Below are 25,247 nucleotides of genomic sequence, written 5' to 3'. Positions count from 1 at the left end.
AATCTACAGCAGCACATGTGTACTGGCCGTGCCTGGGAAGTGTTCTTGTGCAGTTAGCAGGCTTGAGGTTTCCTTCATTGGCTGGTTTTCTTCGTCTTGAGATGAAGGATGGCAGACCTGCAAACAAACAAAATCTACACAGAAACATGCTTTCCATATGCCAAGTTTGGTATAAAGAAAGACTTGGGGGTTCACAGCAATGTGTTTAGGGGAGGCAAGAAAAAAGAGGCACAAACCACCTTCACGAAGCAGTCAGGGACTTTGCGTCGTGCAATAACTTTAAAGACTGTATTAGGAAATGTTTCAGAGAAGGCACATGATTCCAGGGAGCTATTTTTAGCAAGAGAAAAAACAATGTTTAGTGATTGCATATTTTTTCACTTCCTTTTTTTTTTTTTTATTTCCCCCTTTCTTGTGAAATGCTCTCAATATTTTTATTGCTGAAATTATTTTGCCAAATATTTTGGACAACAAATTATCAAATCTTCAGCTTCTTCATAAATTGTGGCTATTGCAAATGAATAAATTAGATATTTTAAGTGGCTTTTTTTTTCTCTCACTATCAGTAGCTTTCCAACACATTGTGTCACTGCAGCTCCCATTCAGAATGCAGCGGTTGAGGACACAATTTGGAATTGTACAGAAGGGCACGAGGCTGCATCAGAGTGGTTCAGGCTGGATGTTAGGAAAAGGTTCTGCCCCATGAGGGTGCTCAGACACTGGAACAGGGTCCCCAGGGCAGTGGTCACAGCACTGAGCCTGTTGGCATTCAAGAAGTGTTTGGACAAGGCTCTCAGACACGTTTGGTGTTTGGATGGCCCTGTGTGGAGCCAGGAGTTGGACTCAACGATCGTTGTAGGTCCCTTCCAGCTCGGGATACTCAGTGAGTCTATGAAAACAAACAAGAAATGTGTATGAATAAAAAGTATGTGATTTTCAAAGCAATGCAAATCTCCAAATAATCTTTTCAGCATTTTGCATTAGAAAATATTTACAATACAGCAATTTTGAACATAACTGTGGTGTTGTCTTGCGATGGAAACTAAACTGTTTAGAGAATACTTATTTTCTGGAAAATTATAAAACTATTGTGTTTTAAAGAAACAAAATCAATATGCCTGAATTGTAAATCTTGCTGTTAATACTCCCTGTTGAGGATAGCTAATAGCTTTGCGGAGTGTAACAATGTTTGCTTGCTACTTTTTGGGATGTGGATGTGGTACTAAACTTTGTCTTAGGAGCAGTCGTCTGTTCCTTCATTGGCTGGTGGAAAAAGTGGAAGTCATCTGTGGTGGGGAAGTCTGGAATAAGCTGATTTTTGTTTTGTAACAATATGGAAGCTCATAGGTTCCTTATCTCTAGCAACCCATAACCTGGTAAAAGTAGTAGTTACTTTTAATGAGTCAAGTCCTTCCACTGTCTTCTTTTTTATGCAAAATAATTAAAGGTGCTTTCCTAATTCTAGTTTCTCCCCTATCCTTAAAAGAAAACTTGCAAAGCACTGGCAGTCATCTGACATAATAAAACTACTACAAGCTTCCAGAAGGCCGTCTGTTCTGGGTTTCTGTTGCGCAGTGATATTAGCCCTGTTTATCAGCAGGCAACATGCCTGTGCCATGTTTTGCTCAGGCTTGCGTTATTTCCTTTAATGCAGTGACACATTTCACACAGTGGACATTATAGTTAACTGCACTGGAAGTGGGATTTCACCTCTAGCATTTTCCTGGAAAATTCTGAAATACTTCATCTTAGATACAAGAAAATGAGAAATATGACATTAGAAATACGACATTAGAAATACTGTATTTCTTAATGGCAGGAGAGAGGAGGAAGAGAGAGCGAGAACATCTGTGCAAGTTAGTCGCAAATTGATTCAGATCTCAGATTGGATGAAATTTATGGGTTCTTATTAAATGTTTAAGGAACATATATCATATATTTATGTCTTACAAAGTATTTTTTGTTACTGACCCTCTCCCCCTCCTTCATGAAAATGATGCTTATCAGTGAACTTCAAGTTTGCCTGGCAGTGTGCTGAATATTGTCATTCTAAGAGGTTAATGCTCAGAAGTTGTTATTGTTTTAATTATGGATGTTCTCCTGTTTGACTTTAATGTTGTGTAAAATTTAAATCTTGTGACAGTTCAGGTGCTTAACGTTGCTCATTTTTGGCTCTACTATTTCTATATCCATATAAATACAGAAAATAATGTACATATATACATATATTGTGCACAAAATAATGAAACACAAATACAACGTGCACAGAGTTTTGAATCACACTGCTGCACAAAGAACTACAATTAATTCTAAGTGTGCATGTGTACATGTGAGACACAATTTACTCTTCCAAGCCACTCTCAGCAATGTACCTGTGCTCTTATACCTTGTCCGTGGGCAGTGAATATGTACTTTGCCTTTTTGCGACAAATTTGATGTGCCACTTGCGGGGAGTCAGCTACTCCCCTTGCTGGGTGAGTGACAATCTCACCAGTATAAAAAGGCCCCTTGGGGCGGACTGTGCTGGGTGTAGCTGATAGAGCAGCAGAAAGAGGGCTTGCTCTAGGGACTGCAGCCAGAAATCGTGTGCTGGGCTGTAGCTACCAACAGGTCTAAGCTGCACAAAATGCGTGAAATCGTGCATCTTCAGATTGGCCAGTGTGGAAACCAAATTGGAGCAAAGGTAAGGTCTCCTTTCAGTTTTGGTCCTTAGGAGTAAGTGCTGTCATCGGTACCAGGTCAAACACCATTAACAGATGGGGACTTTGAGGGAGGGACAACTACTTTGTTGACTAGATGATAGGATGCATGGCATGCCAGCCATGCTTATGAGTGTTTTGATGTGAAAGTTGTAAGACGGATGTGCTCCTCATTCAAAGGTTGCTCATAAGACTGTCAAAGACTGTTTTTCATTCTGCAAAAACTGTAAAACTAATAATAATATGAGAATGGTCTTATATCTGCAATAACTATGGCACAGCAATTCTAAGTGCTCCAGAGCATTCCTGCTGGGACTCGTGTTCCCAGGGGCATTAATCCAGTCTGCAAAATACCAGGACAAGTGAAGGAGCCAACAACTTCACGACTGCAAGTTTGTTGTGCCAGTACTTTAGTTCAGACATACAGCACTAACTCTGCCACATAATAATCATTAATATGGGATTGTGTTAGTCAACAGAATGACCTGTGCTGTCAGCAAACAATTAGGCTTTTCTAAGTTAAGGATTCCTGCCTAACTGGCCTCCTGTGAGAGACAGTTATGTCATTTGGAGTATATTTGTGTAGTTTAAACAATGGTATGCTATTACGCAGAGACATCAGTCATTGCTGACTTTGTGTGCCAGAATAAAAAATAATGTTCTTTTTGCTGTACAATGTTCATAACACCTTTTTTGTTTACTTAGTAGGAAGCTAAAAAAAAAAAAAAGGAAAAAAAAAGTATCAGGGTTAATTTGGGGCTGGGGGTATCTTTGAAGACACATGCTAGCTGAAGGAGTTTTCCATTCTGGTTTTCCTCCATTTTTCACCAGCACAAACATCACCTTGGTTTCTTCTATTGGCACATGACACTGTGGATAGCCAGGAAATGCAATGCTAGCCCCAAACAGTTTGAATGCAGCCAGTGTGAACTCTGAAAGGTTTATAATTTTTCTGTTGTATCTGTCCTGGAAACTGCTTGTGTCTAATAGGACCAGTATAAAAGCACCCATGCACATAAATATACCATGCACGTGTTGGCAATGTTGTAGTTGTAGAGTTGAAATGGTTGCTAACCCGAAAGACCTTTAAAATTAAAATAGCCTGCTCATTATATTGGCTGGGTGTGTCTGCATTAACACTGCCGTGACAGCTGCCTTGATAAGCGCCCCAGTACAAGACACCCATATGAATGTCAAGATAGGCCATACAGGCTCCGTATCTGCTTGCAGAAAGCATTGCTCCCGTGCAGACTTGGCTGAGCTGGTGTTGCTGTGCCGCAGCCCCACTTGTGCGTGACATGCCTCAAAGCACACACCTCCCCCAGACCGACACAGGCTTTTGTTGTATTCATACCAAATAGTACCAGTGTCATTTAAACTAATATAAATTGTGTGCTATTTAAACAAATTTTCCTTTTCTAGAGGGGCAGTATTTCCTTTTCTAGTGCACAGGCAATATTTAACCAGCATAACTGGTCTACTAAACTCTCCCCTTGAACTTATTGGGAAAGAGAGGAGGAGAGGAAGCCCCCCGCTCTGATGGGCTCCATTGCATTTCATTCAGCTGGTTATACTAAAATTGCTCTCCCACCCTTTGCAGTCTAACCCATACATGGCAAATCATCCCTCACTTCAGCCGCAGTTCCTGCTTTGTGTGGAGTCAGAGGTACAAGGCACGAGAGCTGCTGCTGGACACATTGTGCTGGGAAAAAAAAAAATCATGATGACGGTATTGAATCTCTTTTCCTTTTTCAGTTCTGGGAGGTGATAAGTGATGAACATGGAATTGATATCGCTGGAAACTACCGTGGGGATGCATCACTGCAGCTTGAGCGAATTAACGTGTACTTCAACGAGGCTTACTGTAAGTGCACAGTGCTGTTAGGATGTCAGCAATTTACAGGGACAAAATAAAGGTTAAAATAAGTAATGGAGTTAAAAAACAAAAACCACCACCATCACCACCCCAAACCTGTAGGTGGGTTGGATTTTTTTAGAGTAGTTTATAAGCCTGTCTGTTTTCTAACAGTAGTTGGTCATTTTCTTTTGTTCCAGCCCATAAATACGTACCCCGGTCTATCTTGGTGGACCTGGAACCTGGTACAATGGACAGCGTACGCTCCAGCAAAATAGGCCCACTATTTCGACCTGACAATTTTATTCATGGTATGTACAGCAAAGTAACTGAGGCCAACTGTTTCAGACCACCCTTTTAACCCCACCCTTGTAGTCTTTAAAAATTACTCTCGTTAATTTTGTGGTTGTTCTGTCTGTAATTCTGTTTACAGGTAATTCAGGTGCTGGAAACAACTGGGCTAAGGGCCATTACACAGAAGGAGCTGAACTGATTGAAAATGTCATGGATGTGGTCAGGAACGAGTGTGAGAGCTGTGACTGCCTTCAGGGGTTCCAGCTCATCCATTCACTTGGTGGTGGTACAGGCTCAGGTATGGGCACACTCCTCATCAACAAAATCAGAGAAGAATATCCAGACAGGATTATGAACACCTTCAGTGTTGTGCCTTCCCCCAAAGTATCCGACACAGTCGTAGAGCCATATAATGCCATCCTCTCCATCCACCAGCTAATAGAGAATACAGATGAAACCTTTTGCATTGACAACGAAGCGCTATACGATATATGTTTCAGAACTTTAAAGCTCACCAATCCCACCTATGGTGACCTCAATCACTTAGTGTCCCTAACGATGAGCGGTGTCACAACCTCGCTCCGTTTTCCTGGCCAGCTGAACGCAGACCTGCGGAAGCTGGCTGTTAACATGGTGCCCTTTCCTCGCCTGCATTTCTTTATGCCAGGCTTTGCTCCACTGACGGCTCGAGGTAGCCAGCAGTACAGAGCCCTCTCGGTGCCAGAGCTTACTCAACAAATGTTTGATGCGCGCAACATGATGGCAGCCTGTGACCCCCGTCGTGGGCGTTACTTGACTGTGGCTTGCATCTTCAGAGGCCGAATGTCTACCAGAGAAGTGGACGAACAGTTGCTGGCTGTCCAGACCAAGAACAGCTCCTACTTTGTGGAGTGGATCCCTAACAACGTCAAAGTGGCTGTGTGCGACATACCGCCGCGAGGGCTGAAGATGGCAGCTACCTTTATTGGCAATAACACAGCCATCCAGGAGCTCTTCATCAGGGTTTCTGAACAGTTCTCAGCTATGTTCAAAAGAAAAGCATTTCTCCACTGGTACACTGGTGAAGGCATGGATGAGATGGAGTTTTCAGAAGCAGAGGGAAACACCAACGACCTTGTTTCCGAGTACCAACAGTACCAAGATGCCACTGCAGATGTTGAGGAATATGAAGAGGTAGAAGTGGAAGCTAGTCCAGAAAAGGAAACGTAAGAACAATGACAACATGAAAACATTCTCCAGATAAGCCCGTTGTCATTCACTAAAGAAAAAGCAGTAGCCATCAACTGCATACCAAAAATAACACTTAGATTTTTTCCTCTGTATCTGGCCAAAGTATATCCAGTATTACAATACGATGCTTTTGAAATTAACAGCAGCTATGCTCTACTTTCCTAAACAACTGTTGACACTGAATCTCTCCCAAAAAAGATCCACTATGAAGGCAAGTACCCTCATAACAGCCTTTCTTGTATATGTATTCACTTTTTGAATATTATTGCTTGACACAATGTAATATAGTCTGTGTATGTACGTGCACGTATGTGTGTATCAAGATCATAAGCAACAGCAAAATATGCTATCAACTCATCAAAGTTATTTATTTTCAGGTAACCACAGTCCATGCCTTGTTTATGAACTTGCTACTGTTTTAGGAACACATACACACCTGTAAGACCTATAAAGGCAGTATCTATTTTATTACGCACTCTGCAGACAGAACTTCACCTAGAGCCATTCAAGTTCACGTTGGGGGGTGAAGGGAGAAAAACAGAGCAGGACAAGACTAAATATGGACATTCTTTTTTTTTCTTTTTTTTTAATAGTTCTATAACATTGCTGGTCTATATTATTGCAGAGCTCATACTCTTCGTTGCGTGATTTTTCCCTTTCAAACTATAGCTTGAGTTATACTAGCACAAAAAAATTGCGAACACTGTATTTTGGTGTGGTATTCCCTCCCCTCTACCCTAATTATTGTAAATTTTCTTCCTATCACTTCGTACAGCAAAATGGATGGAATGGTTTGCAGCTAGAGACATAAGTTCAACAGCAATCATTAGATAATACCTTAACAAAAAGTCTTATGCCCTTCATAGCCACTGTATGTATAATACTCTTTAAAATAAAAATATATACCAATACTACAAAATAATACTTGAAAGACTTGATAAACAATTTATTTTTATAAGGATTAAAATATATTTACAAGTTTTTACACAAAAAAGCACTTTTTATTATACTCTTGGAAAGGAGAGTTTATTATACTCCGCAGAAAGCAATGCCTCGTGTTTTATTTTGGGTCACTTGTATTACAGTGATGCTAACAGCATCTAGGCGAACACAAATCCGATGCCAATTATGTAAGTATATTGTCTTACTTCCTCTGCAGTGGGACATTATGCACGCACATCCCTGGGGAAGTATTTCACTTGCAGTTTTGTCTTCAACTTAGACCTCATGATTTTCACTGGATTAGTTTGTTCTGAGCACACGTGGAAGATGAACTCCCCAGTGGGAGAACTTTAAACAACAGCACACCACTTCCAGCAATGGGAGAGAACTGGCAGATGTATTTTTGATTACAGTTTTGAAATTATGTGCTTATGTTCTCTGCTGACATACTTTCTGATTAATTCCGCAAAATACTTATTAATCATGAAGTGAAGTAAGCAAAAAAAGCTTTAAATGGCAGCTACATCTCTCTCATTGATATATCTGAAATACCAGCATGAAAACCAAGAGATTTGACTTAAAAATAAACACATTTGCTGCTGAATGGTAGAGTTTGATAAAAAGTCTCTTTTAACCCACCATGTCTCTGCAAAAGGAAGTACTTTGTTTCACGAGGAACAACAGTTGTCACACATTCATGTGTTTAACCACAAGTGACATTTATTAGCGTGCTGATTTACACCCAGGCAAGTTTTACAGTTAACATGATGACATTTTACTGCAGTCTTGAGCTTCCCTACAGCTTGCAGTTTGCTGTTACAGTATTCACCACAGATCAGTTCCTAGAAGAGATTTAAAATACAAGTTACTTGATTCAAGAATGAGAAAACACGTACAAGGTAGATTTCACACAAGTTAATAATAGTTAATCTCAGGGCTAGAAGCTGTCCTACATTCATGGTATCACCACCTATTTTTCAGGATGTCAAATACACTAATTCCTGATTATGCTTAAAACAACTTCTTATGCAAAACAAAGTCTCCATGTGGCTTTTGCCAACCATATTAACTGCAGGTCTTGGTTCAAAGGTTTATTTTGAAGACAGTCTTGTTTTAATTTACAAGCATGCTGATCAAGCATCTTATGGGGACATTTCAACAACGTTACTGTCTCTACAAACATATTTACGGTAATGTTAATGTACACAGATCACCTTTACTGGGACAGGTTGTTATCTTATGCACATAACAGTCCTAGTCACAAAGCAATCCTTCCTAGTGATGTTATCTACTGCTGCTTGAGGCAGAGCCCAGAAGAGATTTCAGCTGCTCGTGATGTATGCAACATCACAGCACAGGTACAAGCAGCACCCACCTCTCACAGATACCACCTGACCCTTACACAGATTAGGGTTTACTCAAGGTTATCTTCTACTCAGCATACTGAGTAGAAGTGGTCACCTGCACGGCTGTCTCTGGCTTGGCAAAGCAAAGGCGTTCACAGAGCTCTCACCTCTTACAAGGACACAGCTGTCTTACCGCAGTGTGTAACAGCTTTGACCAAAACACAAATCATTCAAACCAGAGCCTGACGGATCGGCCTCAGCTCGCTGCGCTAAGGACGTGAAGCCCTTCCCTGTCCCCCAGGAGGTGAGGACGCGGGCACCACAGGCACCGTCAGCCGCCACCCCGCTCTGCACCCGAGCGCCGGGCTGATCTCCCACGGGCGGTTCCCGCTGCCGTGCCCCGAGCGGCCGGCCCGGCGCCCACCTCTCACTCCTTCTTGGGCTTCACGGTCTTCACGGTGGCCATCGCCGCCCTCTCCGCCTCGGCCTTGTACTGCGGCTTCATGGCCGCTCGGACGGCCTGGGCGCAGATCTGCGAGTAGCGGATGTAGCTGCCGAGAGGGAGAGAGGCGAGGTGAGAACCGAGCGGTCCCCGGAGGGTCCCCGGAGGGTCCCCCCGCGCCGCCCCGCTACCTGAGGCCGGCCTGCCGCCAGTACGCCACCATGGCTGCCCCCCGCCGCTCCGCCACCAGCAAGGTCAGCGCCCGCCGGAAGGGGAAAGACCGCTCCGCCGTCCTCTGGCCAATCAGCGAGCGAGAATTATCCTCTGCCCAATCAGACTCCGAGTTCCCTCAGGGAAGATGACCAATGGTAAATGAGCAGTCGCCTTAGCGCCGTCGCCGGCCGCTGGCGGCGGCCAACGAGAGGGCTGAATGCGGCACGCGCCTCCCGCCCTTTCTCCTGGAGGAGGCTCGCGGGAGCTGCCTCGCGGCTGCGCAGGCGGGGTGTGAGGGGCGGGGGGCACGGGAGTGGGGGGCACTGCCCTCGCGAGTGCCAGAGCCGGCGGGCCTTGGCTTCTTCGGCTCGAGTGTAAAGATCAAAATGGTTTATAAGCATGCACAATTATTTTTATAGTTGTCTATAAATTTTCGAGTTGGAGCGTTAAGCCACATGCGGCCAAGCTCTGCCATGTTCACTTTTATCCCCTAGAACACGGGATCCCCTTGGCCTGGGGTTCTTGTGGGCGTAAGGCATTGCATGCACCTGAAGTTATGTTAACCGTTTACTCTAAATAGATTCATGAGAAACAACGTAGCTTCTAGTTCACTACCATCCATTTGTCACTACTTGATGGAAAAACAAACAAATTCCCGTATATGAGAAGCAAAAGTTGTAAGAAGACTCAAAACAAGTTGCATAAGGAATCAACATGGTTCTAATCAAACGTTAATTTAAGTAATTACGACTAAGGTTTTAAGCAAGGAAAATTTTGGATTATTATTATTTTTTAAATCCTTGCACTTAAGCATGCATACCTCTTCTCTGTTCTTTTCATCCCCAACCAAACCACATCACGAAGTATTTCGGAATCCTCTGGAAACCTCAGAGGTCCTGAGGAAACCTTGGTGGCTTTGTTCCTCTTTGCACAGAGGCCTCTTCCTGACAGTTTTGGTATCTGCTGAAGTGCAGATACCTGGAAATCACTGAATGATTTCACATCGCTACACGGTGATGATTTTTAAAGCACAGAGTAATTTTCAGCTTTATTGGAGAGCTTACTTAGTCCAGAGCCATTGTAATTAACAAGCTATATACACTAATATTAACAGTATAGAGCCACCAGAACAAAGAGCACCATTAGCCACCAGATATATCACAGTCTGTCTCCAGGATAACATAAGCCAGTAAGAGAAGATTGCCCTATGTAATCAGTAGGCACAGCAACCAGGAAGAAATAAAATAGTAGGAAGACAGAAAGAATTTCCTCTCCTTACTTTGCCTATTTGATCTCTCTACTGAGATTACTGAAGATGACTCTACAGTGCCAGTTGTGATGACAATTTGAAGGCGGGCATTTTATTACACCAGTTCCTTCCATCTGGACCAACAGACAAACAATTTGTGATTTTTATAATTGCTAAAAAACTTTGCCTCCACTGAATTTGGACTTGATTTCTAAAACCCATGTATTACAGTCTTTACTACTTAATTTTAAAGAAAGAGCTAGTATAAACAAGGCAGAAAATATTTCATATTGCATACAGTTATTTCCATATTTATTTTTTGTTCAAGACATTTATGTCCTCCTAATTCTGAGACATAGGTGACATATTGGAACAAAGCTTTCCAACTTGTAAAAATTAAATCCATTAAAAATATTTGTTATCACAGGCAGCACTTTTAACACACAAAGGGTGCCAGTGATACATTGGAAAAAAGAAACATATTTGTTTTCAGAAAAACTAGCTACAGGAAGAAGATACAAGGAAGCACCAAAGATTTTTAAAAGCCCATCTCTGTTACCTGTGCAACATACTTGATGCACCACAAGTAACTACACTACTTTTATGTATAGATAAAGAGATGTTATATTCAAATGCTGTTTTAATGGTAATATCAGATGATTTCTTAGGTAAAATAGTTATAAATAAGTTCAATTATATTAATTATAAATAAGATAATCATGGGCTGCCCAGGCCACAAATATGGACACCTTTGTTCCAGCTACATGTCCTTCTACTGCCCCTCCACCTTCTCTGATCTCCCTCCTCACCCCTCTCTCATCTACTCCTCTTTTTAATTCGTTTTCTTTTTCCACTGCATCTTCCCTCTCCATACCTCCACGTGTGATGCCTCTGCAATTCTGTGCAATGCACTCAGATTTAAATCCGTAATAGAGATACACACAACCTGGGTGCACTTATTCCCACATTTAGCTGTATTTGCTGTTTGTTGATCTTGAAAGATAAAAATTCATCCTGAATTAAATTTCTGGGAGGGGTACCATACCAAGACAGAATGAAAATTACATTAGTGACAGAAATTGTGCTCTACAAAAATTCCAGAGTATATATTAATATTTATACATCTGTAAACAAGGCACCATTACAGAATTATACATAATAATAATTATAATTATATATTTATTTATTATATATAATTATTATATGTTTTCATGCCTGCTTGAATGTATCTGTAAAGCCTGAATCTTCCTTCATATAGGAACTTTCAGAGGCATAGGAAAGGGAACTTAAAGAGAGTTCACAAAGGAGGAAAGTTTGGAAAGGTATAGAGTGTGCAAAGAGAAAAAAGGATATGATAAGAGGGTTAAATGCAGAGATCAAGAGAAGCTGAGGTGGTGCGATTAGCAACATCCAGAAATGTGAGAGAGGATAGATCTGTGGGAACTAAAGATGTGAGATTAGAAATGTCCAAAGGAATTGAGGAAGTGAGGGAAGAAGCGTCCCGAAAGGAGAGATTGGAGACATTCAGAAACGGTGTAGAGATGAGGTTAGAAACATCCTCAGCAGTCGATGAGGATAACTCAGAGGAACCCTGAAATGTGAAATAGTTAAAATCCGTGAAATCTAGTGATTCTGAAGAGGTTGAGGAGGTGTGCTCTGAGACGTGTATGGAGGTCGGAGGGATTTCACAGGAAACGTCCAAGGAAGCTGAGGAGGTGGGACTGGAGACGTCTAGGGAGGATGAAGAAGTGAGACTGGAGAGGTCTAGAGAGGGAGAAGCAGCAGGACTGGAGAAATCTGGGGAGGCTACTGAGGTGAGACTTGAGAGATCTAAGGAGATTGAAGAACTGTCGCCAGAGACATCCAAAGAGCCTGATGAGGTGAGACTCAATAGGTCCAGTGAAACTGAAGAGGCGAAACTGGAGCGCTCCCAGGAATCTGAAGAGGAGACACTGGAGAGCTCTAAGGAGATTGAAGAGGAGGTACTGGAGAACTCTGAAGAGGCTGAAGATGTGAGACTTGAAAGGTCCAGAGAAGATGAAGTGAGACTGGAAAAGTCCACAGAGGATGAAGAGCTCAGACTGGATAGATCCAAGGAATCTGAAAAGGGAATTTTAAAGCGTTCCAAGGAGGCTGAAGTCTTTACACTGGAGGGGTCCAGGGAGGCCAAAAAGGTGAGACCAGGCAGGTCCAGGTAGATGGAAGAGGTGGAACTGAAAAGCCAAATAAATTCACAATGTGACCAGTTTTAAATCAGAAGTATTTTTAACTGAAGATCTCTAATAACATGTCAAAACAACTTCAAAAGATATATTGAAACCCAAATACTAGCACGTTTGAGAATAACTAAGCATACTGCTTTGGTGCAGGCAACTTTAGTAACAAGAGCTTGCAGACTTATTCAGAATATCAGTCTTTCACAGAAGACCAGTACAGAAGTACAAATACAGAATAACTGCAGTAGGAGACATTTTTGTCTTGGCATGTCTCTCCCTGCTCAATTAGGTTTTAGCATCTATACATTTAGGTCTGAAATAAAATAATGGCTATGTAATGCAATAGAAAATAAAATGTTTTTCTCTTTTCCAGATGCTGTAGGATATTCAGACACCACACTGCTTACTGGTTATGTAGAGAAATTTAAAAAAACCTGCACAGATGCACATGGCAGCTTCAAGTCAAACCTGACTTCTGACTATAAAGGTATGACGGATTACTTCTTTCTGATTCATAAAATTTAAGTCAAAAACGTAGATCTTCCTGAAGATGCTAACCAAATGGCAAATGCATCAGTATTTTTCTCCACAACATGTGCAGGATTTATTTTTGGAAGCCAGCAGTGCACTAAACTGATGCTGTGACTAAAAATGCACAGTTCAGCAACATCAGTTCTGCATGGTTTTTAGGTAAAGAGAACTCTTACTTTATTACTTTTATCTTGTACCTCTGGGCATAAAACCTGAGCTACAATAATGGTAATTTTCAGTTTGTGTTTAGTTTGAATTGATTAATAAAACTAAAGAGAAGTTCTGATAGAAGGCAGACTAATTAGAAAGGAAACAACAGCTTATATTTCAGTTCATAAAGGTACATTAATGACAGTATGCATAGATAAAGAGGTTGATCTACAACTGCCTTCTCTCTTCTCAAGACCGTGCTGCAAAGCAGAGTAGGTGAATCCTGCTGTTGTCTTTCCAGGCATAGGCACAGGATTATACAAAAAGTTCTTCAGCGATTAATCACAGAAGTGTTTTATAGACCAAGAAAGTGAAAGATACGCATGACAGGAGGCTAGGCTGCATTTTCTCAGGTGAATATACCCAAGCTTTGCTCATGTTATTATGCAACTGATGTCCAGATGCATGTATAATGGATTTAACATAATCGCCATGGGTGAAACTCCCACTGAGGTCACCTCTTAACTGAAGCAGGTGTCTGCTGAACAGACTGAAGTTAACAGAAACAGACAGCTGACAGAAATAATGTATTACTATGCAAATATTAAAACTGGAGGGGTTTAGCACAACACAAAAATTACCAGACTAAAAAAAGCTACTTACGTGTCAATGATGAGACCTGAAATAGTTCTTGAATACACTTGGAATATTTATTCACAATGTATCTGTAACTTTAGAGCTCAAGCAGTATGCTTGTACCTCTAACGAGAGTACTGTATGTGTAGATGAAAAGGCAAAGCAAATGACACTTTCTCACATGCATGTTTGTGATGAGATTACAGGTTTGCTTGCTTGCTGTCCTGTATTCATAATAAAGCAATAAAAATAATTAACCCCTTAAAAAAAAAATCCCTCACTATTTAACAACTGTATGATTTTGTGACTGACTGAATCTTAAAAGTTTTTGAAGTGCATTATACAGGGAAGAACACAATTACACTTAAGGCAAATTGCAATACAATGACAAGCCAGTATCAACATGATTTCTAGCTGACTATAAATTCCATTATTCCTTTGCTGTGCTCTTTCTGCCTTAATTTCAAATGGCAAGGTTATTGCATATTTTCCTATGTCATAACACTATCAAGAAACATGGAATTATGGTTACTATTGGATAAAATATACTGATCAGCGATCATACTTCCTACCTTTGATAGCTGTGGATTTATCTCCTTTCTCTGCTTGTGTAAGCCATATTGGGCTGTGCTGTTAAAGCTCTGCTGTTCTCTCTGCTGATGACCCTAATCTGTTCCACAGCTACTGGAAATCATTCCATGCTGATGACAATACAGGTCATCTCCTTTTAAATCTCCTCTTTGTCTAAGCACAGCACTAAGCACAGAGCACCAGCAGAAACCATGCTCCAAAACCATCTCTAATCTTAAGACAAATTTGCACTTCTGTACTGTTTCCTAACGGGACTACATTTCAAAGGTTAGTTGATGAAGCAGATGACGACATTTAGTTTTAACTTTTAGACAACTAGATTCAATGTAAAAATTATTTTGCAGTGTCAGCCAAGTTCTTAGCTGTCCATTCTACAAAATCCGGCATTAAATGTTCTCTGGATGAAGCCCGGATCTGCAGAGCAGAATTCAGGTACATTCAAGTTTTAAGAATCTTGTGCATTACTACTTCAGTGTGCTTAATAACCTTTTCTTTTATGTCAGCTATGTTGCTTTTTAAATGTTGTTATGATACAATAGCTTGATAATGAAAAATTCTGTCCACAGTTGAGCAAAATGTTGAATAACTTTTTAAAAAACATCTAGGTGAAATCAAGGACTGGCGCCCATTTTCAGAAGTTTTTAAGTCTCATAGGTGCTTATGTTTCTCTGACAGGTAAGGGAGACTTGGGATCCTAGTTAAATAAGGGCCATTATTGCATCTCACCTGACTTCCGTTTTCTCTTCATGTGTTTTTTTTCCAGAAACAGCAGGGAAATTGTGTAGCTTGCTGAATGTCCCTCAAAACTGAGGGCAATAAACAGAAAATAGAACTGGATAGAGCATCAGGATAAGAAGGTTAAATGTTTCAAGTACTTCTAGATCATTCAGAATACAACACAACTATACAATATGAATAAATCTTAAGTATGGGTTCTGATATGTACTTCTTTTACTCCCGATTTTACAATATATCTGCTAGATTGTGCTACAGAATTTGAATGTAAATGCAATTAAATCTAGATAAAACAAAGCAGTTATCTCACAGGTAAATAATATTTACATTCCCGCTCAAAACAAACAAACAAAAACGAAAAAACACATTAACAAGAACTCACCCAAGTAACGCTACTTGCTACATTTGGGACACGTTATAGAACAGATTTTTTTTTTACAAGGGTCCCCTTACAAGGGTCCCTATGAAGTTGAACAGGTTCTAGAAATATGAAAGGTCACAGCAGGGGCAATTGTTTCATATAATTTGTTGGGAAAAGGATTGGGTAGATGGTTAGGAAAATTTTTACTACATCTATCACTTATTTCATCAAATTCTCTAGCTGATGTTGAATACAGAGCTGACTATTTTTTTCTTTTTTTTTTTTTTTTTTAAGTTCGGTGTTTTAAAACTTTAATTAAAGGACTGTCAAACCTTCCTGTTGAAAAAGATATTGTAAAAAAAAAAAAAAACCATCTTGTGTTGCTGTTCTTAGTGTATGTGTCTGAAGAGAAAGATAATAGATTTTGAATATTTAATGTAATGATGTAACTGCTTTACAAAAATATAATTTTTAGTTATAGTAAGATACATTGTAATACTAGAAATAAAACTAAATTGATCATTTGTGAGACATTAACATTGGAACAGCTGTAATTTTACAAATCATCATCTGATGTCTTACAAACTACAATGTGAATTGATGAGCTGGAAAACAAAGCTCTAATTACAAAACAAATCCAGAAAAGTTTGGCCCACCCCCAGCAAATTCCCAGATAGCTGATGAATAACAAACTACTCCTACATTAATGTTAATCTTGACAGTATCAAATACTCTGTCTGGGAGATGCAATATGAAATTATTGCACTACACATTACAATACAGGCAATACAATTTCAGCCCATGTTATAGCTTACGCCTCTTTCATCGTGTCTCACCTCATTGCAGGCTACATAAACATCATTTCTCTTCTCAATATTCGTAGCTTTCAACTCAAAGGGTGTGAAGAATGCTATCTTCAGTGCAAGGGAAGAAGTAGGACAGTACAACCAGAAAAAAAAAAAGGCAGGCAGACACAGGACAATTTCCTTTCATTAAAGGTAAGCAGTTAGTTCAGCTTAGTTATAACATGTAACCTCACCTTTAGAGAATTCAATTTTATGGCAACAAGTAAAGTAAAGCTATCAAATTATCTGAGGAAAAAAAAAAGAACAGGTCCTGTGCAAGTGAAAGAACAACCTTTACCTTGAGGAAAGGATTCTATAGTGACTCAGTGCTTTCAGACAAGTTCTCTTTATCAGCATTCGTCTGTTCATCTATAAACTTGCACCTCAACAGGATGCTGATCTTTCCTTTGAACCCTGTATCTGTCAACGCCAGTGGACTAGACAGCGGGTATTTGGGTTTACTGTATATGACACTTACTGGAAATACATTAGACTATACAGTTTAACTGCAAATACAGACCACAATAGACAAAATAGTGATGTTGTAGGAAACAGTGGTTAAAGCTTTTTTTTTTTTTTTTTTTATTTCCTCCATAACGGAAAATATAAACCAGTTGTTTTGTTAACTGCTGTATGACTGAACAGGTGCTGACACCCATTGTTAGCAAGAAGAAATATTTCTCAGGTAAATGTAGCCTTTTGTTTTCCTTTAAAGTACTTTGCTTTTGTTACTGACTGAAGAAATTATTATTTTAGTGTACATAAAGACACAAGTCATTTCAGTGTCACAGTAAATTTAGGAACTTTCTTCCACTGTACCAGTTTTTATTATTTCAGATTGTGAATAGCTCTGCCTTTCATAATATAAGGCCATCAGCAAGATTTAAAGTGCACAAAGTCTTTAACAAACAAAATTTTATAGTGCAGATGGGTACACGGAAGGTACACAGCTACACACCACTGAAAAAATTAAAACCCTATAGATCTTCTTAGAATGCCTTGCAAGTAATATGAAACAAATGAATCCACTATACTGCTACTTTAGCCATCCCAAGCCTGTCTAAATCAAGAAGTGAAGGACAAGGCGAGGGTAATTTACAGAAAAAAAAATTTGCTAAATTAACATCAAAGTCTCACCACTGGTATGGCTAATTCTCATATCAAACATGAGCAAATGTAGTTTTCAGTTCCTTGTTTCAATTTTTAGATACAAATTAGGTAAGCAGTTTTATTCAACAGAAGCTTTCTGTAGGCAAATAGCTACATCCATTCATTTACTGACAGTAAGAACACTGTTTACATTAATAACCAGCAGATGATGCAAGTTTCAACAAACGATGGCACTAAGCTCGCGAGGCCCTCAAACTTTCAGCTACTGCAATTCAAACTTTTGGTTTTAAGTTAACTGTAATAGCATTTGCAGTGGATGCAATCGCTTTAGAAGAATGCTTGTTTGCTACAAGCTTGTAGTTTGTCACTCCTCCAGGCAGAAATGCTTAGCAGTTGTGTTGGAGTAATTAAGGGTCACAGGAACACAAGAAAACTGTTCAAAATATTTAAGACAATGAACAGCAAGGAAAGCTAATGATTTATGACTCAGTTCAAAATTCAGGTGTGCAGGGAAAACAGAATGTTTAACAGTACAACAATCACCTTAGATCTTCTTCAGGCTATGGAGCTCTGGATCTAAAGCTTACTCGCTTCTGTTCTGTCTCAGAAAAGTTAGACAGGTGAGTTTGAATTTTTGCCAATTTAAAAGCCTACATCTGTAGGTAAGGTAAAACATGAATCCATTTAGGGAAGCTGAAAGAGGTAAGGATCCACCAAAGACCACACCACTGATTTGTTCACATTATATTCCTCCCCTCCTCCCTTTTTCTTTCTTCCTAGTCTGTTAGTTTTTATCCCTTCAAATGTAGTTCCTTTCCTTCCCTCATTTCTTCTAACCACCTGAACGCACAACTTCTCTGCATGAGCTCAAGTCACACTTGCTCAGTATCGATGCATTCAGCCATAGCACCCTGCATTCATCTGAGCAAGACAAACCACAGCAGCTGCAAATGGGTTTAAATTATTACCACTTATAAACGTGCATTTTAGGATATGCATTTGAATAAAATAAACTGATATCTCCAGACTATTTCTTCACCTTCACCCCCCTCACTCTAGATTACTGACCTAGCAGTTAAAAGAAATGAATAATCAGAATGCTTCAGAAAGTAGCCAGAACTTGGACAAAGTTTTATTTAAAATAAAAAAGCGCCACATACAGAAAGCCATATTCCCTGACAGAATGAGAACGCAGGCATATAAATAAAATAGAACCAAGCAAATCATGATCTTTCAAGAAGTTACTGAATGCTTGCAAAAATTAAATAGTTAAGTTTTTTTTCAGTGCAAGGACAAACTGTGAATTCATACTATGCAGGTCCTTAGTGCAGAGAAGTTAGGAAAACATAAAATTGACTTCAAAATGCCAAGTGATGATAAGGGCTAAATAAGCATTTAAAGTCACTTTCAAGCATTGCGTTTTTATCAGAAGTTATGGTACAATTTTGCAGCAGTTTCACATAACACTTTTTAAGTTGAAACACTATTTCACTTGTAATAATTTTCTGTAAAAGCAAGGTAAACCAGAATGATTTCAATTATAAAGGTATTCCTAAACCATTTCTTTTTAGAAAAATATTTAGAATAGTTAATTTTTAAAAGGTATATGTACATACCTGTTTTTTCCCTACACAAATGTTTTTGTTTTTTCAAAGTTTCCAACTTAAAATAAGATCTGTTTCTCTATGTAGCAGATACTATTCAATAGGCAATTCTGATACAACAGAAATGGCATGCAACATAAAATCGATGGAACAGGTGACATTACAGCTTGTAAAGGCTAAGAGAGTCTTGAGATTACTTGCAAGCTTAGAATCAAAATTCCAGGAAAATCTCTGGCACCAAAACACTTTCCCCCCACCCCCCAATCAGCAGATTTGGGGCTGTGTTTTCCCATTATTCCTTCACACTGAAGGAGCCAGATGGGACACACAGCCTCTGCTGAAGCCAACAGGACTACCAGCAGACTGGTGCATTACGTAAGCAACGACGTCAAGGTCTGACCTTTAAGTTCTCACAGCTAATCACTGGAGTCAGTATGAAGAATTTATAGCTAGTACCAGGAAACAAACACAAACTGTAGAAAACCTTTTATTCTCAAGGTTTTCATTTAAAGAGCCTTCTTTTGTGGGTAAATTAGCTCAAAATGTAGAGGACCTCCTGGAACTTAGGACATTATGTTTAATTTAAAGGACAACAAAATAATCAGCTGGTGTAACAGGTTATTTTCAGAGCATGATTGAGTTAATAAATATATTGTTAACGTTCTTATTACTTTCTCTTATGCTCAGGTCTCTCTTTAGCCAGCTTCACCAAGTTTTTTTAGTCCTTCATGTGATTCTTCAAACTTTTGAATTGAAAACCTACTATTCTCAGAAGTCCCAGCAGCTTAAAATATTTTAAGGCTCTATGCTTATTGTACCCCTTTATTTAATGGGCTTCTAGAAATGGAGATAGTTATTCTAGACATGTAAGATAAAATCTTATGTTACTGCATGTCCAGCTCATCAACGTCATACTTGAAAACAGAATTTAGGTCTTAGTAGATAAGAGACACTTTGAATGTTTTACCTATACTGACTGAAAAACAATTTGAGTACCATGTTAGCTCAACCAGTCAAACTAGTTAAAAAGCGTATCAAAAAATATTTTCTACATTCTTTTGTATTTCAAGCTTCAAGTAATAAACTTTCTGTTAAACCAAGTTGTATCATACAACTATCAAAACTTAAACAGAACAATGCTGGAACAAACCATTCTACTTAATTTTGGGTTTGGTCCCAAAAGAGGTAGTCCATAAGTCACACAAAAATAAAAATTCCACAGAAGTCAACCTAACATGCCAGTCTCCTCGGACATACGCAGCCTCATCTCTAAACAAGGCTATTTCATATCTGAAAACATTTTAAGTTAGTGTTCATGTAAATACAGGAACGACACTCCAAAATTATTTTTTCATCTGCAACTGAAGTTCGGTCCAGCTGAACCAATATATTAGTTAAGTTTTGCATATCAGCCTCATTAGTATGAATTTAGCTTTTCTCCAAATTAAATTTGAAACATACCTAATACACAGGTATGCCTTTAAATAACAAAGGATACATGTATTTAGGTTTGGAGAGAAGCTTTGGATTGTTAAACCTTGTTAGTAATACAAGTATATTTACTATCATTTCTCTACAAATGCTGCTGCTGCCATTGAATTCCTCATGGTTCCTCTTGCTGAAGCTGCGAACTCCTCAATTTCAGCATTCAGTCTATTTATTACCCATTCCAATGCTTCACGTCCCTACAGGTTAGAAAAAAAAAGTGCATAAATCTTAGTAATTACGTAAACCGGTTAAACCCTGTCTTACTGAAAACAACTTAAGAAACAATAATTGAAAAAGGAAGCAAAAGTTACAGAAATGCATGCCTGATGTTTTTTTTTTCCTTTCAATAACCAGAGTACTGCAGGAATATGTACTGCTTTACACTTTAAAATTCCTTTTATCAGCAGTGCTGTATTATGAACCACAGGGTGGCTTTTTATCCACTTTGTGTTTTGTTATTCTTGTGGCTGAACTCAAAGGATAAACTCTCAACTAAAACACCACTTCATTGCTATCACGTAACTACTTCAGATGTCTCGATGCATATTCTGTTTCAACAGTAAAACTAATAGATTGCATCAAGAGTGCAGCAATGGAGTGAAAGCACCGTTTAAGTGAATGGAAAAGTTTTTCCAATGATGACTGAGTGCTTACCAATAATAATTTGTTATCTACATTCACAAGAGGAAAAAAAGAGCAAGTTCAATAAGCTCAGCATTCACATATCTACAGTAAAGGCAGCAGAATTACCCGCACCCTTTCTAAGATTGTTGACAAAGCCAGAACATAAAACAGAGATTTGTATTTGTATTCCCATTGTCATTTGCTAGCGGTCACATTTTACACAAAGGTCATACTTACTTTATTAGCATTGGAAGAAATTGTGTTTGCCATTAACCCTTCTAGGTAACTACTGAGACTGACACCTTTTACAGATATTATTGCTTCTTGCGTCAAAACAGTTCTGAAACAGATAGCAGAAAGTGAATTGTTCCGAGTAGTTTGAAACTGCGTTGCTTACAGGCTTCTCACTCCTCCCTAAGAGGCACATTCCTTCATCAGCTTTGTCATATAACACAGAACATCTTGCCCCATAAACACAACCTACTTCCTCAGTGCTTAACTGCATGTGCTTCAACGCATACGATAAAAACCAAGTGTCCCCACGAAGTCTAGGTGGCCCTTTGTGGCACTCAACTATTTCCATCTTCAACACCAGGTAGACAGAGTAGAACCAGCAGATTTGGCATGAAGGCACAGCAAGAATACGGTATTATGACATCCCCTTTAACAATAGGTTTTTAGCATTTCCCACAGTTATGGAAGAAACCTCTTACTTTAAAATCTTTAGATAGATACCTGAGAATTATCACTAGTTGTACAAGTATAGCCTCAGCAAGCTTTAAAGTTGCCTTTTGAAAATAAAAAAAGTCTCCAAAAGATAACATAGAGGCAGATAAACATGCAGGTTCTGTTCCTGGGGTGATGAAGAGACCAGAAATAAGGAGCTGGTAACTGAAGGCATATATAAACTCAGTTACAGGGAGGGCACAGGACAACTCCCTGAAAAGCTGATCTGAACTAGACCTCTGCAGAAGTAAGGTGACTAAAGAAAATGACAATTTATTTCTCTCTTTTTTGACAAGATACCACAATAGAAGCGATGTAAACCCCACAGCATCATCTGTTCAAGACCATGGGAATTTACAAATACAAAGCCAAAGTCTGTACTACCTCAGGGCAATCTCAGAACAAGTGGTACTTACTTGTCTGGTTCATGAGGGTGTGGTTTGTAGACAAGCCTCTCATCTACTGACACTAGATTTGTAAATGAAATCTGTAGAACATAAAACAAGACTACCCCTTAGTAAAAGCATTACAGCAATATAGTAAATAAAACTGCAGATACAAAACCAATACTTTTATCTGGCTTAAACAATGTTTTCCTGCAAGTCTTAGGATTAGATGTGTAGAACATGACAGATAAGTCAAAAGAAAAAAACAAGAACAACAAAACCCAACTGTAAAAAAAAAACAACCCACAACAAACAAACAAGAAAACTATTGGTATTCTGCTCATCTGTATGTTCAGATGTTTCACTGCTGACAGATTCCGAAAACCTAATAGATCCCTTCTGAAAAACAGAACTGGTCAGCTATAAACATGTTACTTAACCGTTTTGCTTATATTGTTCTAATGCAATTTTTTAGTAATTTTAAAGATGATTTTCCTTTTCAAATTTATAAGGAATTATTATAACCTGTAATCTGTTTAAATTGCATAAACACAAGTAAAGTACTTACATTACTGGATTTAAGCTCCATTGTTTTCTTCACTGGGTCAACAACAGAGTGCTCCTGAACGTATGTCTTCGTTCTGCACGTGCCAATGAGCTAGAAGACAGGCACACATACATGGAAATAACTATGCTAAACAACTGCAACTTTTTTAGTGCTTTTAAATATATAAGGTACTGAACAGACACAGACACAACAGAATTAGGGTTTAGTTTAAATAAAGCTATTCAGATGTGGTGGATCTCTTTTTTTCAACTGGAAGCAATATACGATCTAGTCAATTTTTGACTATCTGGAAGTTAATACGTGTACTGCTATTGAGTCTTCCTGACACTTAAATTCTTACACTTTTTAAAACATGAGTTATGAAATCAGGCATTTCTATTGCAACAACCTGGTTCACAAGCTTCCTCTCCCCCCAGCATCCTCCCCAAGCTCTGCTCCGCAATACGCACTGATTTCACAATGGAGGGTATTCCCCACTCTGTACTGAGCAGCCTGTGGCTGTGCAGCTTCCCGCTCTTGTCTACGTGTCTGTCCAGGACATCGACTCCGACCACGCTGGGGTTCATCGGGTTTGGGTACTTCTGCATGGCAGCTGTTGTTACTGTTTCCCAGGGGTGACTGCCGAAACAAAATCAAGACACAGGGTTGTACACTTCTGTTTTTTTAACAGGACTTCTATTAAAACTGGACACAACATATCAACCAGTCTGTATTTTCTGAGCAGGACCAATTTCCCATTCTTAACCTTACAAACATCCTTCCCTAGCAGAAACACCTGCACTGGGGGTTGGACGGGCAGATACACACAAGAGGTCCGGCACACCTGGTTCATCAGGACTCCTGAAGTCCCCTGCCTCCCGCAATTACCTTCAGGCTTCTAATTTGACAGGAACGTTTTCCCTGCGATATAACTCCAAGAGACCCGAATTTATTGGGATTTGGGCAATCCCAGAACACCTCACTGAGCTGTACCCCCCCCACACCAATTCTCCCTTCGGGTTATTGCTCAGCACAGCTCCGGGGCGGCCACCCCGGGCACCCCCGGCTGGCACGAAAGGACCTTGAGGCGGCTGCCGCCACAGCGGAGCGGCGCCTCCCGAGCGCATCCCCCGCCTCCCCCCGCAGCCCCCGGCCCTACTCGAAGACGTGCTCCGAGGTCCAGATCCTCATGGCGGCAGCGGGAGCCGAGCCCTGGCCCCGGTCCCGGTCCCGGCCCCGGCCCCGCCGCGCTCCCCGGCCCCGGCCCGGCCCGGCCCGGCCCTCAGCCCCGCCGCGCCTGCGCACTGCAAGCCGGCCCCGCCGGCCTCCAATCCCCGCGCGGCGCGGCGGCGGTGACGCACGGCCGCGTGTCCCCTGAATGTCGCGCGGAGGGCGCCGGGCGCCGCTCCCCACCCCGCCCACTGCGCCTGCGCGAGGGGCGCGGGCCGGCCGTGAGGGGGACGGGGGGAGGGTCGGGCCTGGCGCTGCCAGCCAGGCGTTAAATGCGTTGTAAAACGTTAAAATGTCCGCCTGGTGTAAGGCTTAGTCAGGGCCAGGCCAACACGAACCCGGCCCGCAGGAGCCCTCCCCTCCGCACATCCCCTCCGCTGTGTCGTGCCGTTCCGGGCCGGCGGCGTGCAGCCTCTCGCGACACAGGCAGCTGTCGCGAGAGGGCGCAGAGGCCCCGTCCAGCACGAGGCGGCTGCGCTGGCCTGACCTGACGCGAACAAATACAAACGTTACCCAACTGGATTGTCAGTGGTTATAGCAGTGCCCCACCCAGGCGAAATTCCTGGTGTCCGTCGCCAGCGCGTTTTGTAAGGCCGCTGGCGGGGAGCGCCGGGCCGTTACACAACAGCCCCGGTGCTGCCTGCCAGGGCCAGAGGGGTTTCAGCTCGCTGTCCTAGCCTGCTTTTCTCAAACATCCTCAAAGTGTTTAATAAAACAGCAATAAATCGGTTATGGCAACACATGCATGCATTTCGCGTCACTTTGAGTATTTTCTGTTACAGTTCTCCAGTTAACAGTATTGAAAGTGCCTTGAGTTGTGTAGAAGTTGTGTTGTTTCCAAACAGGGAGACCACGGGACATCATCTCGTGGACACATCTCAGCCAGTGAGTGGCTGCCATGTACTTGTCACTGCACAGTAATGGATTTGCTGGAAAAATGTGTAGAGAGAAATTTCCCAGAAAAAAGACCTATCTCGGTCTTGTTTTTCTTGCCACTTCCATCTCATGGGACTATTCCTAAACATAGTCAATGTGCTCGTAATCTCTCATAGTATACAAAATTATTTCTAGATTTTGTAACTCTTACATAAAAACATAGGCAATTCATAGGCAATATTGCTCCTGTCCATTAGCCTCTCACCATTTTTTCTGTGAAGGAAATGTTAAGTACTGGAAGCAAAGCAAAAAGGAAGAAGC

At 40.6% G+C, this 25,247-nt stretch overlaps 4 protein-coding genes across 8 annotated transcripts; 2 read left to right on the top strand and 2 right to left on the bottom strand.

The window, feature by feature from the left end:
• Positions 1–25: 25 nt before the first annotated feature.
• Positions 26–7,000, top strand: TUBB1 (tubulin beta 1 class VI). 3 transcript variants are annotated; one of them, XR_007708927.1, is made up of 5 exons: positions 1,024–2,683; positions 4,455–4,563; positions 4,755–4,865; positions 4,988–6,289; positions 6,456–7,000. XR_007708927.1 is itself a non-coding variant. In XM_050714035.1 (5 exons), the coding sequence occupies exons 1-5, from the start codon at positions 2,627–2,629 to the stop codon at positions 6,055–6,057; spliced, it is 978 nt and encodes a 325-aa protein (XP_050569992.1). In that variant the 5' UTR covers positions 1,024–2,626; the 3' UTR covers positions 6,058–7,000. The 3 variants fall into 3 exon arrangements, 2 of the variants coding, with proteins under 2 accessions (XP_035403845.1, XP_050569992.1); XM_050714035.1 differs by having other exon boundaries at positions 4,988–5,146; positions 5,516–7,000; XM_035547952.2 differs by having other exon boundaries at positions 26–2,683; positions 4,988–7,000.
• A 718-nt stretch (positions 7,001–7,718) lies between these two features.
• Positions 7,719–9,154, bottom strand: ATP5F1E (ATP synthase F1 subunit epsilon). The gene is made up of 3 exons (XM_035547951.2): positions 9,000–9,154; positions 8,791–8,917; positions 7,719–7,862 (listed from the first exon to the last, which is right to left on the bottom strand). Exons 1-2 carry the CDS (start codon positions 9,029–9,031, stop codon positions 8,794–8,796), a joined length of 156 nt encoding a protein of 51 aa, XP_035403844.1. The 5' UTR covers positions 9,032–9,154; the 3' UTR covers positions 7,719–7,862; positions 8,791–8,793.
• Positions 9,155–10,633: 1,479 nt separating this feature from the next.
• LOC118248746 (glutamic acid-rich protein-like) lies at positions 10,634–16,391 on the top strand. 2 transcript variants are annotated; one of them, XM_035547949.2, is made up of 4 exons: positions 10,634–12,444; positions 12,860–12,973; positions 14,739–14,826; positions 16,374–16,391. In XM_035547949.2, exons 1-2 carry the CDS (start codon positions 11,938–11,940, stop codon positions 12,866–12,868), a joined length of 516 nt encoding a protein of 171 aa, XP_035403842.1. In that variant the 5' UTR covers positions 10,634–11,937; the 3' UTR covers positions 12,869–12,973; positions 14,739–14,826; positions 16,374–16,391. The 2 variants fall into 2 exon arrangements, with proteins under 2 accessions (XP_035403842.1, XP_035403841.1); XM_035547948.2 differs by lacking the exon at positions 16,374–16,391 and adding an exon at positions 15,158–15,240.
• A 2,164-nt stretch (positions 16,392–18,555) lies between these two features.
• On the bottom strand, positions 18,556–24,542 carry PRELID3B (PRELI domain containing 3B). 2 transcript variants are annotated; one of them, XM_050714036.1, is made up of 6 exons: positions 24,389–24,542; positions 23,291–23,459; positions 22,842–22,931; positions 22,304–22,374; positions 21,399–21,501; positions 18,556–20,734 (listed from the first exon to the last, which is right to left on the bottom strand). In XM_050714036.1, exons 2-6 carry the CDS (start codon positions 23,426–23,428, stop codon positions 20,615–20,617), a joined length of 522 nt encoding a protein of 173 aa, XP_050569993.1. In that variant the 5' UTR covers positions 23,429–23,459; positions 24,389–24,542; the 3' UTR covers positions 18,556–20,614. The 2 variants fall into 2 exon arrangements, with proteins under 2 accessions (XP_050569993.1, XP_035403838.1); XM_035547945.2 differs by lacking the exon at positions 24,389–24,542 and adding an exon at positions 23,980–24,120.
• Between the last annotated feature and the right edge of the window lie 705 nt (positions 24,543–25,247).

This window comes from Cygnus atratus, chromosome 16 (genome assembly GCF_013377495.2).
Source record: "Cygnus atratus isolate AKBS03 ecotype Queensland, Australia chromosome 16, CAtr_DNAZoo_HiC_assembly, whole genome shotgun sequence".
Classification (NCBI taxonomy): Eukaryota; Metazoa; Chordata; class Aves; order Anseriformes; family Anatidae; genus Cygnus; species Cygnus atratus.
This window is presented reverse-complemented; position numbering and strand designations above follow the sequence as displayed.

What these genes read in the sequence shown, in the direction of transcription:
- TUBB1 (XM_035547952.2), top strand. Translation starts at nt 2,627, where the DNA reads ATGCGTGAAATCGTGCATCTTCAGATTGGCCAGTGTGGAAACCAAATT. An exon ending in GAAACCAAATTGGAGCAAAG is followed by an intron (nt 2,684 to 4,454) that starts GTAAGGTCTCCT and finishes TTCCTTTTTCAG; the next exon opens with TTCTGGGAGGTGATAAGTGA. An exon ending in GTACTTCAACGAGGCTTACT is followed by an intron (nt 4,564 to 4,754) that starts GTAAGTGCACAG and finishes CTTTTGTTCCAG; the next exon opens with CCCATAAATACGTACCCCGG.
- ATP5F1E (XM_035547951.2), bottom strand. Translation starts at nt 9,031, where the DNA reads ATGGTGGCGTACTGGCGGCAGGCCGGCCTCAG. An exon ending in TGGCGGCAGGCCGGCCTCAG is followed by an intron (nt 8,918 to 8,999) that starts GTAGCGGGGCGG and finishes CCCTCTCGGCAG; the next exon opens with CTACATCCGCTACTCGCAGA.
- LOC118248746 (XM_035547949.2), top strand. Translation starts at nt 11,938, where the DNA reads ATGGAGGTCGGAGGGATTTCACAGGAAACGTCCAAGGAAGCTGAGGAG.
- PRELID3B (XM_035547945.2), bottom strand. Translation starts at nt 24,011, where the DNA reads ATGAGGATCTGGACCTCGGAGCACGTCTTCGA. An exon ending in ACCTCGGAGCACGTCTTCGA is followed by an intron (nt 23,460 to 23,979) that starts GTAGGGCCGGGG and finishes TTGTTTCGGCAG; the next exon opens with TCACCCCTGGGAAACAGTAA. An exon ending in TTTCTTCCAATGCTAATAAA is followed by an intron (nt 20,735 to 21,398) that starts GTAAGTATGACC and finishes TCTAACCTGTAG; the next exon opens with GGACGTGAAGCATTGGAATG.